General features: G+C 39.5%; 1 protein-coding gene across 1 annotated transcript; it reads right to left on the bottom strand.

The window, feature by feature from the left end:
* Positions 1-1,601: 1,601 nt before the first annotated feature.
* On the bottom strand, positions 1,602-2,237 carry LOC112017891 (uncharacterized). The gene has a single exon (XM_024050349.1). The coding sequence runs from the start codon at positions 2,235-2,237 to the stop codon at positions 1,602-1,604; it is 636 nt and encodes a 211-aa protein (XP_023906117.1).
* Between the last annotated feature and the right edge of the window lie 11,226 nt (positions 2,238-13,463).

Here is a 13,463-nt window from a genome sequence, read left to right as displayed (position 1 = left end):
CATGGGGGACCACTGCGATATAGGCAAATAAGACCTCATCCGGCTCAGGGCTAGACATAATTGGTGGCCGAGACAAGTAGTCTTTAAGTTACTGGAAAGCCGAGGCACATTCTTCAGTCCATTCAAATCCCTTCCACTTGTTAATCAGCGAGAAGAAAGGTTTGCATCTGTCTGTAAACCTGGAGATGAATCAGTTCAAGACAGCTGTCATCCCTGTTAACTTCTAGACCTCTTTCGAATTTCGAGGAGGCTGCAGATTTTGAATAGCCTTTATCTAATCAGGATTGACCTCAATTCCCCTGTGCGTTACCATGTAACCCAAAAATTTGCCTAATCCCACATCGAATGAGCACTTTAACGCGTTCAAGCGCAACTTATGTCTCCTCAGAGTCTTAAAAACATTACCAAGATCCTTCAAATGCTCAGAAATAACCTTGCTTTTAACCACCATATCATCTATATAGACCTCAATGATTTTGCCCAGTTGTGATTCAAACATCTTGGTCATCATCCGCTGATAGGTAGAACCTGCATTTTTCAGACCAAACGGCATCACTTTATAGTGGTAATTACCAATGAAGGTAACAAAAGCGGTTTTCTCCTGGTCATCTGGGGCTAGTGTATCTGATGATAACTTTGGAAAGCATCTAAGAAACTCATCTGAGGATGGCCAACAGTAGCATCTACTAATTGATCAATCTTCGGCATGGGGAAAGGGTCCTTAGGACAAGCTTTATTCAAGTCTGTGAAGTCCACACAAACTCGCCACTTTCCACTTTTCTTTTTTACCACCACAGTATTTGCCAACCATTCGGGGTAAAAAACTTCCTTAATAGCCCCAGCTTGTTTGAGCTTCATCACCTCTTCCTTGACTACCTCAGCATGCTCTCTGGATGGTCGCCGAGAAGGTTGCTTCTTTGGTATACTCAGAGGGTTAACCCTCAAATGATGGTAAATGAACTCTGGGTCCACCCCTGGGCTTCATAAGTACTCCATGCGAATACATCAATATTTCTTTTAAGGAACTTAATTAGCTCTTCTTTCTCTAACTAAGGTATCTGAAATCCGATTTGAAAGTATCTTTTAGGATTGGTCCCAACTAAAACCCGTATTAAATCCTCTCATTTTACGCTTTCATCCTGTCCCTTGACGGGTGACAACCGACCCTTTAACTGCTATAGGTCCCCCTCCACCCTAGCCAAGGATTCACTCTCAGGCTCGTGTCTATGGCAGCCACCAAACATTGCCTAGCCGAGGATTGATCTCCGCGGATCTCACAAACGTGCCCTTCGGAAGGATATTTGACTTTCTGATGCAGAGTGGAGGAAACAGCCCCTAGCGTATGTAACCAAGGCTTGGCTACAATCGCCGTATAAGGGGAATAGACATCTACCACAATGAAGTCCACCTCAACTATTTCCGAGCCAGTCTGCACAGGCAGCCGTATCTGTCTTTTTGGAGTAACCATCCTTCCCTCGAAGCTGACCAGGGGAGAACAGTACGGAGTCAAGTCACCAAGCGTGAGACTCAGCCCCTTGAAGAGGTCAGGATACATGATCTCCCCCGATCCTGAGTGTGACTACCAAAGCATCATCGTGAGGCTAAATGGTCCCAGCTTTATCTTCGTCCGAAAAGCCTAAAATGGGCGGTTCAGCCTGTCTAGGGCTCCTCGAATTTCGGTCAGTATCTCTTGTTGGCAATCGAGCCACAGACATAACCTTTGTCGGCCAGGATCCTGTTCTCTCTGGTGCTGCAAAAATGACATTAATAATACCTAATGGGGGTTTTGTAGAATCCCTCTTTTTGGACTCAGAATTCGCTTGACCTCCTCGACCACTGGAGTGATGCAAAAGATGCCTCAACTTGCTTTCACGGACCAGTTGGTCCAAATGATCCCATAAGCTTCTACAGTCTTCAGTAGTATGCCCATGGTCTTGGTGATACTGACAATAGAGATTATGATTGCGTCTCTCCGGGTTCCCCACCATTTTAATCGGCCATCTAAAAAATGACTTGTTCTTGATCTTTTCCAGGACTTGATGAACGAGCTCTTTGAACACTGTATTAACTACTTGAGCATTTGCTAAGCCTGAGTGCCCGGTGAAATCTCTCCTCGACTTATTGTTGTTATAGCGATCCGACCTAAAGTCCTTCCTGTCTTTGGGGGTAACTTTATCCTTACCCTTCCCTTGCTGCTGATCCTCTTCAACCCTTTTGTACTTCTTAATACGGTCCATAAGCTAACGCATGTCAGTAACAGGCTTGCCGGACAAGGATGTTCTTAAACCATGATCAGTGGGGAGGCCTAGCTTGAACGTCTCTAAGGCTATTGCATCAAAGTTGTCCTCTATATCATTAAACATCTCCCAGTATCTATCCGAATACGCCTTAAGTGACTCGCCCTCACGCATGCTTAAGGATAGCAGAGAAGACAAGGGCCTGGCCACCCTTCGGCATGTGACGAAACGTGAACCAAAAGCTTGAGTGAGCTCTAGATAAGAATCAATGGAGTCTGCTTTTAGGTTATCAAACCATCTCATGGCCACGGGTCCAAGACTAGAGGGGAATACCTTGCACATCAAAGCTTCATCCCTGGAATAGACAGCTATTCTTTGATTAAAATGGCTGACATGCTCCACAGGGTCGGTTTTGCCGTTGTAAATAGTAAAGGTTGGCTGGTTGAAACGCCGAGGAAGCTTTGCTCCTTCGATCCTATGCGTGAAAGGTGACCTGGAGATTTGATTTAAAGCCTTACTCATGGCATCATTGCCCACCCTTCCATGTGGTGGCCCTTGAGGTTGCTTCTTACGAGGGTGCTCATCCTCATATGAAAAAGTTTCACTGATTGGAGTTCGAGACCTCTGCTCATAGGTGATGTCCTGTCCGTCATCCGAGTCGTCATCAAGGTGCGAGGCAGCACGTTTTCTCTTCGCATGGCGCAGCTCCCTTCTTAACCTTTCAATCTCTATTTGCATACTGTTTTTCTCTGCATGAGAAACGTGACTTCCGCCACGAGGTTGAGTTCGTTTAGTGTGTGTAGTATGCACACTGCCTTCACGGTCTTGCCTTCGCTCCAAATTGAGAAAAGGATCAATATGCTGGGACGCCCTAGACTCCGCCAGTTGTTGCCCATGTTCAGCCATGATCAACTGCTGCTACTTCCCCTTACACTCAAGCCCTTCCCACAGACGGCGCCAATTGTAGGGTTGGTATTTGTGGCCCAAGTCCAAAAACAATTAATTTGTAGAGTATGGGTGAAAGAGCTAGGTTAAGTATGAGATTGATAACAATGGATCACAACATTCAAATATAAGCCAAAATGAGTTTACACGTAAAATCTGAAAATCCGAAGAGTTACACTATTATTTATCTGATGAACATAAGTCTTAGGGTTACAATCGAGCTCTCCCTTTTTTTCCTCCCCTTCTTGTTAGGGGCTTCCTTCCTTTATATAGTCACCCTTCTCCTTATCTCCATCGTCCACTTGTTCCTCATCCATGAGTTTGCTTAAGTACATGTCATGTCAGGCATCTTCTTTTAGCTCTGTGTGAGTGGCGGTAGGTTAAGATGCACTATTCAAGGGTCTTCTCCACATAAATGTGGCTAGAAAAGTTGCTGCAGTGCATTAAATACGGTGGTAGCAGCTTTCCCCTTAGATATTTCTCCATCCTTATCATTCCACAACATGCTCAGAGCTTATCTTGATCAGGTGGAGTCCTCGGAAGTTCATTTTGGCCTTTCACACATTCAATTAATTTCTAATATTGCGTCAGAGGATTACAACCTCTTCGGACAGGATCGGATCATGATAATTCTTCCTTCTGAGGGTCCTACTTCCAGACGGGCCCTGCCTTTTCCATCTTCTTCTTCTCGGTCGCAAAATAGCCCTCCAATGGGCCTTTGGCTCATTACGTTGGGCTGGGCCTTTTTCCCCTCACAATTTATATTCCATATTATAAGTTTTTATTATTATTTAAAACTCATTATTCTTACTATTCAATTTGACTAATTCATATGGACGATGCTAATGATACTATAAATTATTTAAAAAAAAAAAAAAAAAACCCTTACAAATGAACTTTATTAATCAAATATTCAAATTGCATGAAATATTTAAATAAAATCGAATTACAAGGTGTCCTAGATACAATGAAAGAAAACTACAAAGTTGTATTTTATAATTACATTCTAAAAAGAAAGTAAAAGTGAATTAGACCCAAAAAAAACACCTAATTAATCTATATCTATATTCTAATAACTAAAGCTTGGGCGCTAAGTTACAAATATGTTGGGAAGTTGCTAGGCTTCCGACTTTCCTATCTAATATGGTATAATGGCCAAAATAAATTCATTTAATTGTCTTTCAACTACTAAACAAGACCACAAAAATGGAAAAATAATTACTCTAGAGATAAATTGTTCTCATAACTAAAGTAAATGAAGGCTGCTAAACAAAAGCACATTGAATGAAATAATTGATAACACACTAAAAAAAGAAAGAAAGAAAGAAAGAAACATAAGCATGCAATGCAACCTATTTTAAGATTACATGTAAATGTGAGAGAATTTGAAAGTATGTCCTAGATATCGTTTCTACTTGATGGATGAGCATGTTCACTTATAATCATAAAAATTCACCTTGGGTATTAAATCTTAAAATGTAATCATCTAACCTATTCCTCATTATTTCATATGAATCACTCTCATTTTTTTTCTTTTTGATATGGAATCACTCTCATTTCAATCCTAAGAAAACACATATATCTATCCTAGATGACATGCTCGTGATGCTATAAAATAATAATAATAATAATAATTTTTTTTTCTTGATTATATTAGATGCAAGATCAAGAACATATATTGCAAATTCGATGAAAAATGCGTGAACATGTTGTTCCACGTGCTAAATTCATGTTTAAGACAAATATATTTTATATCGCTACCCTAAGCTAGAGAGTGATTTTATATCACACAGATATACAAATCTACATGGGAAATGCATGCAAACATGACTATATATTATATGTTAACGTGTATAATGTTGTGGACTTTAGGCTCAGTTAGATTACTTGTATAGCACACATTTTTGTATTACACTCTTACTTGTACTGCACACATATGTCTCCTATATATAGGCACTCATATATATTCTTTGATTATAAAATACAACACTATTGATTTCAGTATTTCTAACATGGTATCAGAGCAACTGCTCTGACCTTTTTAGCAGTCTTGTCTTTATCGGTGTTACTTCATTCTCAACATCGCTTCCGCCATCACAATAGTCACCGCAGCCTCTTGTTGTTGAACCTCTGACGTCTTCCAGCCGTTGTCTTTGAGTTTCGGACCTGCAACCACTGTCGTTAAGGAGTCCCACACCACACAGACCACTGCACGTATCATCACCACCGTGAATATTGCTCTAATTTCGTTTCTGCAGGTATCATTGAGATCATCTTGCGCTAATCTACATGTTGGTGGAAGCCTCGCAGCCATCGGAGGCTACACGCGCCGCCCAAAGTTTCAACGTCAAAGCTCATGCGCCATACGCACCCCATGTGCCTTCATCAGCTCCAGGCTTACGTCACTCGTGATGTCATTAGTGGCACGTCAACCTCCAATCATCTGCTGATGTCAGCGCTACGTCATCTTGTTGACGTCATCTCTGCTAACCGTTGACTGTGTTGACTTTTACCATTGACCGAACATTTGACTTTGACCAGATTGTTGACTTTTCCCCAAGGTTGACTTTTTTGTAGTCCAAGTTCTCCTTATCCAGTTTTTCGCGTAGATTTCATTTTTGCTGTCTATTTTTGCATATTGTGTCTCTAAATGGATAAAAATGATATTTTTCTTCCTCACCCCATTAATACTATATTGGAGGGAAATAAGAATTACTTATCTTAGTCTCAAGCTATGCGTAGTTTTCTTAAGGGTCGCAAGAACTAGGGCATCTTTTTCTGGGGTAGTCACAACCACATGATCCTCACATGAACTAGGGCAGCTTAAGTATGACTGGTATTGCATCTTTTTCTACTGCTTTCTCAGTTCTACCCGTCTCAAACTTGGCTTTTTGATTCTGCCTGTTGCAATCACATGACACCTCACTCGTCCTAATTCTCCAAACTTGACCCTGCCCCATATTCCCTTAATATTCATATAGCTGATGGTTCCACCATGCATGGGAATAGTCTAGGTTTTATTTCAACCTCCAACCTCTCTGTTCCTAGGTTCTTCTATATACCTGACCTATCCTATAATTTGTGCTCTGTGGGACAATTACCTGAACTAGGATATCGCATTATTTTTTACTATTTTGGGTGTATTGTGCAGGATCTGAGGACAAGGCAAGATTTTGGGACCGGTCCTAGAGTTGGGCATATGTTTCCCATGGACAATCTTCATCTTCCATCTGTTGCTCCTATTTCTGTTGCTGCTGCAGCTGTTGTGGTTTCTTACTCACCTTTTATCGCACTTTAGCATTCTCGTCTTGGTCATGTACCATATTCTTGGGTACAATAGTTACCTTCTAAAGGTCTATTAGGTTCTGTGTCCAAAGACAATTTTGATTATACTCAATGCCAGTTAGAAAAATAGCCAGCTTTGCCTTTCAATAACAGTGAATCTACTCTAATAGTATTTTTGAGTTAATTCATTTTGATGTTTGGGGACCTTCTCCTGTTGCTAGTATTGGTGGATCTCGATATTTCATTGTTTTTATTGATGATTATTCTTGTTATAGTTGGATTTTTCCTATGAAATCTCGTTCTGAAATCTTACCAATAAATAGTAACTTTGCAAAAATGGTTCAAAAACAATTCTTCAAATGTATCAAAACTTTTTGATTTGATAATGCTCTTGAATATACTCAATATGCTTTTCAAGCTCTGTTACATTCCTATGGCACTGTACATCATCTAACTTGTCCAAGTACCTCTCAGCAAAATGGTCGAGCTGAAAGAAAATTTCGTCGTATTCTTGACACTGTTCGTGCTCTTTTTCTTTCTGCCAAAGTTCCTGCCTCATTTTGGGGTGAAACCGCTCTTCATGCTGTTCATGCTATTAATCGCATTCCAAGCGCTATCATCCATAATCAAACTCCGTATGAGTGCCTTTTTGGGTCACCCCCTGACTATCATTACCTTCGCTCCTTCGGATCTACTTGTTTCGTTCTTCTTCAGCCCCATGAGCACAACAAACTTGAGTTTCGATCTAGATTTTGTTATTTCGTTGGTTATGGCGAAACTCAAAAAGGGTATCGGTGTTATAATCCTGTCTCTCATCGTCTTCGTGTTTCCTGTAATGTTGTCTTTTGGGAACACCGCTTGTTTGTTGAACTCTCTCACTTTTATTCTTCCCTAATTACCTCCTTTGTTTTAGAAATCTTTCCAGATAAGTCTCATGTTCCTTCTACAAATGCTCTTGATCCTCCTTTGGACTTCTCTATCCAACCTCCAAATATTTTTGATGCTTCTCCTAGACAAGTCGAAGATGAACAGGTTGATGACGAGCTATCACACCTTGAGCCTGGGTCCCCTGCTCCTGCTCCGTCTGAAGATCCTCCATAAGACATTCCACCTCGCCACACAAACCGGGTAAGAACCATTCTGCACATTTACTTGACTATCATTGTTACACTGCCCTTACTACACTCCACGAGCCTCAAACCTATTGTGAGGCCTCCACTGACCCTTTATGGTAGATTGCAATGAAAGAAGAACTTGATGCATTAACCAAAAACCATACTTAGGATCTAGTTACTCTCCCTTCTAGATAGTCTATGGTTGGTTGTAAGTGGATCTATAAGATCAAGACTCACTCTGATGGGTCCATTGAGCGTTACAAGGCTCGTCTTGTTGCAAAAGGTTTTACAAAGGAGTATGGGATTGATTATGAAGAGACATTTACTCTAGTTGCTCGTATCTCATCTGTTCTACCCTCTTAGCTGTTGCCTCTGCTAGTAAATAGGACATTTTTCAGATGGATGTTAAGAATGCCTTCCTTAATGGGGATTTGAGTGAAGAAGTCTATATGCAACCTCCTCTTGGTCTTTCTATTGAATCAAACAAGGTTTGTCACCTTGGACGTACACTTTATAGCATTAAACAAGCTCTACGAGCTTAGTTTGCCAAGTCTAGCTCCACCATCTTTCGCTTGGGTTATACTGCCAGTTCTTATGATTCTGCCTTATTTCTTCGTCGCAATGATAAAGACACCATTTTGCTTCTCCTATATGTGGATGATATGATCATAACTAGTGATGACCTCAGTGACATTCAAGAACTCATGAATTTTCTCAGTTAGCATTTTGAGATGAAAGATCTTGGACATCTCAGCTATTTCTTGGGTCTTGAAATCACTCATTCCACAGATGGTCTTTATATTACTCAAGCCAAGTATGCTTCTGACCTTTTGTCTTTAGCTAAACTCACTGACAGCAAGATTATTAACACTCCAGTTGAACTTAATGCGCATCTGACACCCTCGGAGGGTAAACCATTGTCTAATCCCTCTCTTTATATACGATTGGTTGGCAGCCTTATTTATCTCATAGTTACTCATCCAGACATTTCCTATATTGTTCATCAGGTGAGCTAGTATCTGTCTGCTCTACAATCGACTCATTATGCTATTGTTATGTGCATTCTTCAATACTTGAAGAGCACTCTCTTCCATGGCCTTTTCTACTCAGCTCAATCTCCTCTTGTACTTCGTGCATTCTCTGATGCTGATTGGGAAGGAGATCCTACTGATCGCAGGTCCATTACGGGTTATTGCTTTCTACTTGATTCTTCTTTGATTTCTTGGCGAAATAAGAAACTGTTAGGACATATGTGTTTTCACTTGTTAAGAACATATGTCACTTATTTATGTAAATTGGATAATCTTTTGACAAAACGCACTCTACTTGTAATTGGGTAGTTCTAAGTATTTTTAATACTTCAAGAAACAAGGTTTCAAGATCAAGTGTAGAAGTCATCAAGTCTGTCTAAGAAAAATAAGCTGAAGTGCAATTTCATTAAAGCTCGACACCTGCTCGATAGCTCTTCAACACCTGCAATCTGTCGAGATTTATAAAATCAGATTTTTTGATCTAATTTTTTGGGATCCGTGAATATGCTTTTGGGCATTCTTTTCTCCAAATCCTAAACATATAAAATGATTGTTTTAAGAGCCGTCAAGATATACACAAGTTGCACAAGCATTGAGCAAACTCTAGTCAAGCAATTTGTGATCAAAGACGAAGTTCTTGACCTAGCTCATCTTCTCTGAAGAAATTGCTGTGTATTTTGTACCAAAAGGTTTTGTGACCAAGCATCTTCCTGATCTTCATCGTGTAGGATGAACTGAAGAACTTTGCAGCCAACATCCCCTTCTATGTTGGTGTTTGAAGTCGGGTATTAAGATCCGTGCATTGGTTAGTCACGTACTTGGGAGCCATGCATCAAAAGGGGAAACTGTCACTACAAATCAAGTCCAATTGGGTATTAGGGTAAGGGTTCAACTGTAGGTTGGTAAGATACTTAGGATTCTTTTACTTGTAACCACTTGATTTGATAATAGTGGAGTTTCGGGAGTGGTAACCTGAAAATCACCCGGTGGGGTTTTTGTTGCAAAGGTTTTTCTTATTCATAAACAAATCACCGTGTCTTTCAATTTCTGCTGTATATTTAGTTTTTGGTGATTTGTTTGTACTTCTATATATTTGCATGTTAAATTGATTAATTAATAACTTGACTAATTAATTAATTGGTTTAATCACAAGGGGTCATTCAATTTGTGGCTTATCAAGTGGTATCAGAGCAGACACACTCTGATTAGGTTTAATCTTTGCTACGTTGATCTATTGACCCCTGTTTGTCATGGATATAGGACAGTCCTTAGTCATACCTCCTTTATTTGATGGCACTAACTATGCATATTGGAAAGTACGCATAAGAGCTTTCTTGCAATCTTTAGATGAGAATGTGTGGCAAGCTGTAGAGATTGGCTGGACCAAACCTAAATAAGAGCCGGCCGATTGGGATAACGCCAAGATCAATGTGGCAAACTTCAACAGCAGAGCATTAAATGCCCTATTTAGCGCAGTCACCAATGAGGAGTTGAAGAAGATATTCTCTACTGAAACTGCAAAGGAAACATGGACCATCCTCTAGACAATCTATGAGGGTACAAAGGCTGTCAAGGATTCAAAGTTTCAAAAGCTCACTACAAGCTTTGAAGAAATAAAGATGGAGGAGGATGAGTCATTTGATGAGTTCTATGTCAAACTCAAGGACATAATAAACTCAGCCTTCAATCTTGGGGAAACCATCCCTGAACCCAAGATTGTAAGGAAGGTACTCAGATCTCTACCCGAGAGATTCCATGTGAAGATTACTGCTATAGAGGAATCAAAGGACATTGACAAGATTTCTTTAACTCAGCTGGTTGGAAACTTGCAGACCTACGAGATAGGATTATCTAGGATTGGCAAGTCGGGTAAAGGCAAGAGCATGGCCTTGAAGGCAAAGAGCAGTGACACAGATGAGTCTTCAGATGATGAAGATTCCAAGATGAAGTCCTACATTACAAGACAGTTCAAGAAGTTTATGAAGAATGCCAATGAGAGGAGCTTCGACAAGGACCGCAGACAATCCAGTTCTTCTCAGTTTAAAAGCCAAGACAAAGGAAAGAAGAATGCTAAGGATGGTGGTTAGTACACTATTTCGGCAAGACCAAAATGTTTTGGATGTCATGGTTTTGGTCACATGAAGCATGAATGCCCTACATATCTCAAAAGTATTGGGAAGAGTAAGGCACTTGCTGCAACCTTAAGTGACACTGAGCCCAAAGATGATTCCAACAAGGAGGATGAAGGAATCTTAAATGCCTTCACTGCCACAGTCAGTCCTACTGAAGGGATTGTTGAAGAAGTGGACGAAGAAGAAGAACTGGTGGAGTCCAAATTCGAGAAGATGAATGATCAAGATGATATCCATTCAGCCTATAAGAAGCTTTACAAGCTCTTTGAGAAGCATGAGAAATTGTATAGGCTAGCCACCAAGAAACTTAGTGATGTGGAACTTGATCATGAAGAGCTATCCACAAAGTTTGATGAGGCGAATCAAACTATTGGAGCACTGATGTTTGAGAACAATTTCTTGGCTGAGAAGACCAAGAAGCTTGAAGCGGAGCTGTTTCAAGTTAGAGCTCAACTGGAGAGGACTTTAAGTGCAAAACTTGATGAGATGCTCAGCATCCAGAAATCTGCTTCGGATCGAACAGGTTTAGGGTATGATCTTTCTTCCTCTCATATTGCTTCTACTAGTGCTACTGTTTTTGTTTCTCCTGTTAATAACACTGATATTGAAAACACTGATGATAAAACTGAATTAGCTAGTGAGAACTTAGACAATGGTAAATCTATCTTAGGAGCACCCCCTAAACAGGATAAGAAAGATGTTAAAACCCTAGGGCTAAGAAGGCTAACTCTCAAAAGTCTAAACAAAAGAAGCAGCATCTCTGTCATCATTGTGGAACTACCGGTCATACTCAACGAAATTGCTATAAGCGGCTAACCACTCAACAGAGCAATGACATGATCGCGTCTGGTAGCCAGAATCAGCTTCAATCCTTTCTTGCTCCTCTTGGTGATCTCCTTAAAGCCCTCATGTTCCTTTCGAACTTGAACGATTTCAATTCTTCTTCCTCACTACCGATTCAAGGATTTAATCAAAGGAAATATTCTTCCAAGGTGTGAAAGAAAAAGAACTCTAAGTGATTTTATCACTTTCTTCTTTCTTCTTATTTTTCTTGTTTGTTGCATTGTTTGTGTGTTTTGCATTTTTGTTAAGTCAGTCTAGTTTTATGCTTTGCTTTGTTTAACATATTTTTGTGTGTTTACTTTCAATTTTGTTTATTTTGTTTTTTGAAAAAAAAAATTGAAAAAATCAGAAAAATACAAAAACAGTGTGTGTTTTGTGTACTTTGGTACTTGTGTACCTTGGATGGCCAATGAAACAGAGTTTTATAAATTTTGTATCTTTTGTAGCTTAGATGAGCATCTCTATGCACAACTAAGTAAGTGAGCTTTGTGGCTCTTGTTTGTGATGAGTAAGATTAAGTTATCTCTTAAACTTAACACTCGTATCACTCTTTTTGATGGGTAGGACTAGAAAATCCTAAGAGAAATGTATAAATAACCATCTTACCATTATCTTCCACCAATCATAATATGACACATGTATCCTTTGGCATAGCAAAAGTGCAATGTCAAAGACATTCGTATGCTTCGGCATAGCAAAAATACGATGTCAATTGTTTAACATCTTGGGTATTTCTTTTCTCTCTTTTATATGCCTATGTATGGTATGCTAAAATAAAAGAAAATATGCAAAGAAAATAAAAAGAAAAAAGATTAAAAATGCTTTAAATATGGTTGCAAGCATGTATTCTAGGAGATGTGAGAGTTATAGGATGTATGTCAAAGGTGATAGTCCCCATCAAACAGTTATAATTGTGTGTGAGTTAGAATTATTTTCTCATATCTCATATCGTCATAACATGTATACACATATGCAATCTTGCGATATTTTTCACACACAACACGCAATATTCTTTGCCACTTTTGATACATGTGCAGGTACAATGTGATTTGGCCATCACAAGTGTTTACATGTACTAATATATGCTCACTAAATTGTCTTGATTTGTTTTTGAAAAATAAAATTGGTTAGACTTGTTTAGTGTGTATGTGTGTTTTTGAGGATCCATATGCTTAAAATTTTTGTTGAGAGATGATTTTGAGAGTTTAATATGTTGAATGGATCATTGGTTGAGGTACATGTTGGATTGCATTCATATATGTGTTTTTCTCTTCTCGGAAAACAGTTTTTAAAAGCTAGCTCGACACCTCCTCGATACCTTGTTATCTGTCGAACTTCTCAAGCCTTTTTCTTATCACAATCTCGACACCTCTTTGACACCTGATGGATCAATCGAGAAAGTTCCTGTCTCCTTGATACCTTCTTGATACCTTGTCGATCGATTGAGCTTCTGTTCTTTGAAACTGATTGTTGTTCCTCGATACCTCTCGACACCTTCATCTGTCGACGTTCATTTTCTCAACACCTACCTCGATAGCTATCTCGACTCCTCTCAATACCTCATCTGTTGAGAATTACTGAAGGTTCTATATAAGCTCTTGTTGCGATCCAGTTCTCATTTCCTCGATCTCTCTCAATCTATCCGCGGCTGTTCATCTCCCCAACCTCTTTTCTCACTCAAAATCTCCAATCCACGTGATTTTTGGCCATTCCTTGCTTCAAATCACTTGGTAAGATCTCTTTTTCCTTCCTTTTTCATGCATTTCATGTTTTGAATCTTAGGTTTTGGGGTTTTTGAAAATTTTTGGGGTTTTTGAAAATTATTGAGATTTTCTTGAAATTTTGGGTTGGGTTTTCACTTACATGTGTTCAAAA

Source organism: Quercus suber, unplaced genomic scaffold (genome assembly GCF_002906115.3).
Source record: "Quercus suber isolate HL8 unplaced genomic scaffold, Cork oak 2.0 scaffold_88, whole genome shotgun sequence".
NCBI lineage: Eukaryota > Viridiplantae > Streptophyta > Magnoliopsida > Fagales > Fagaceae > Quercus > Quercus suber.
This window is presented reverse-complemented; position numbering and strand designations above follow the sequence as displayed.

Bases quoted from the DNA above. Each gene is read 5' to 3' on its own strand.
- LOC112017891 (XM_024050349.1), bottom strand. From the start codon at position 2,237: ATGGACCGTATTAAGAAGTACAAAAGGGTTGAAGAGGATCAGCAGCAA.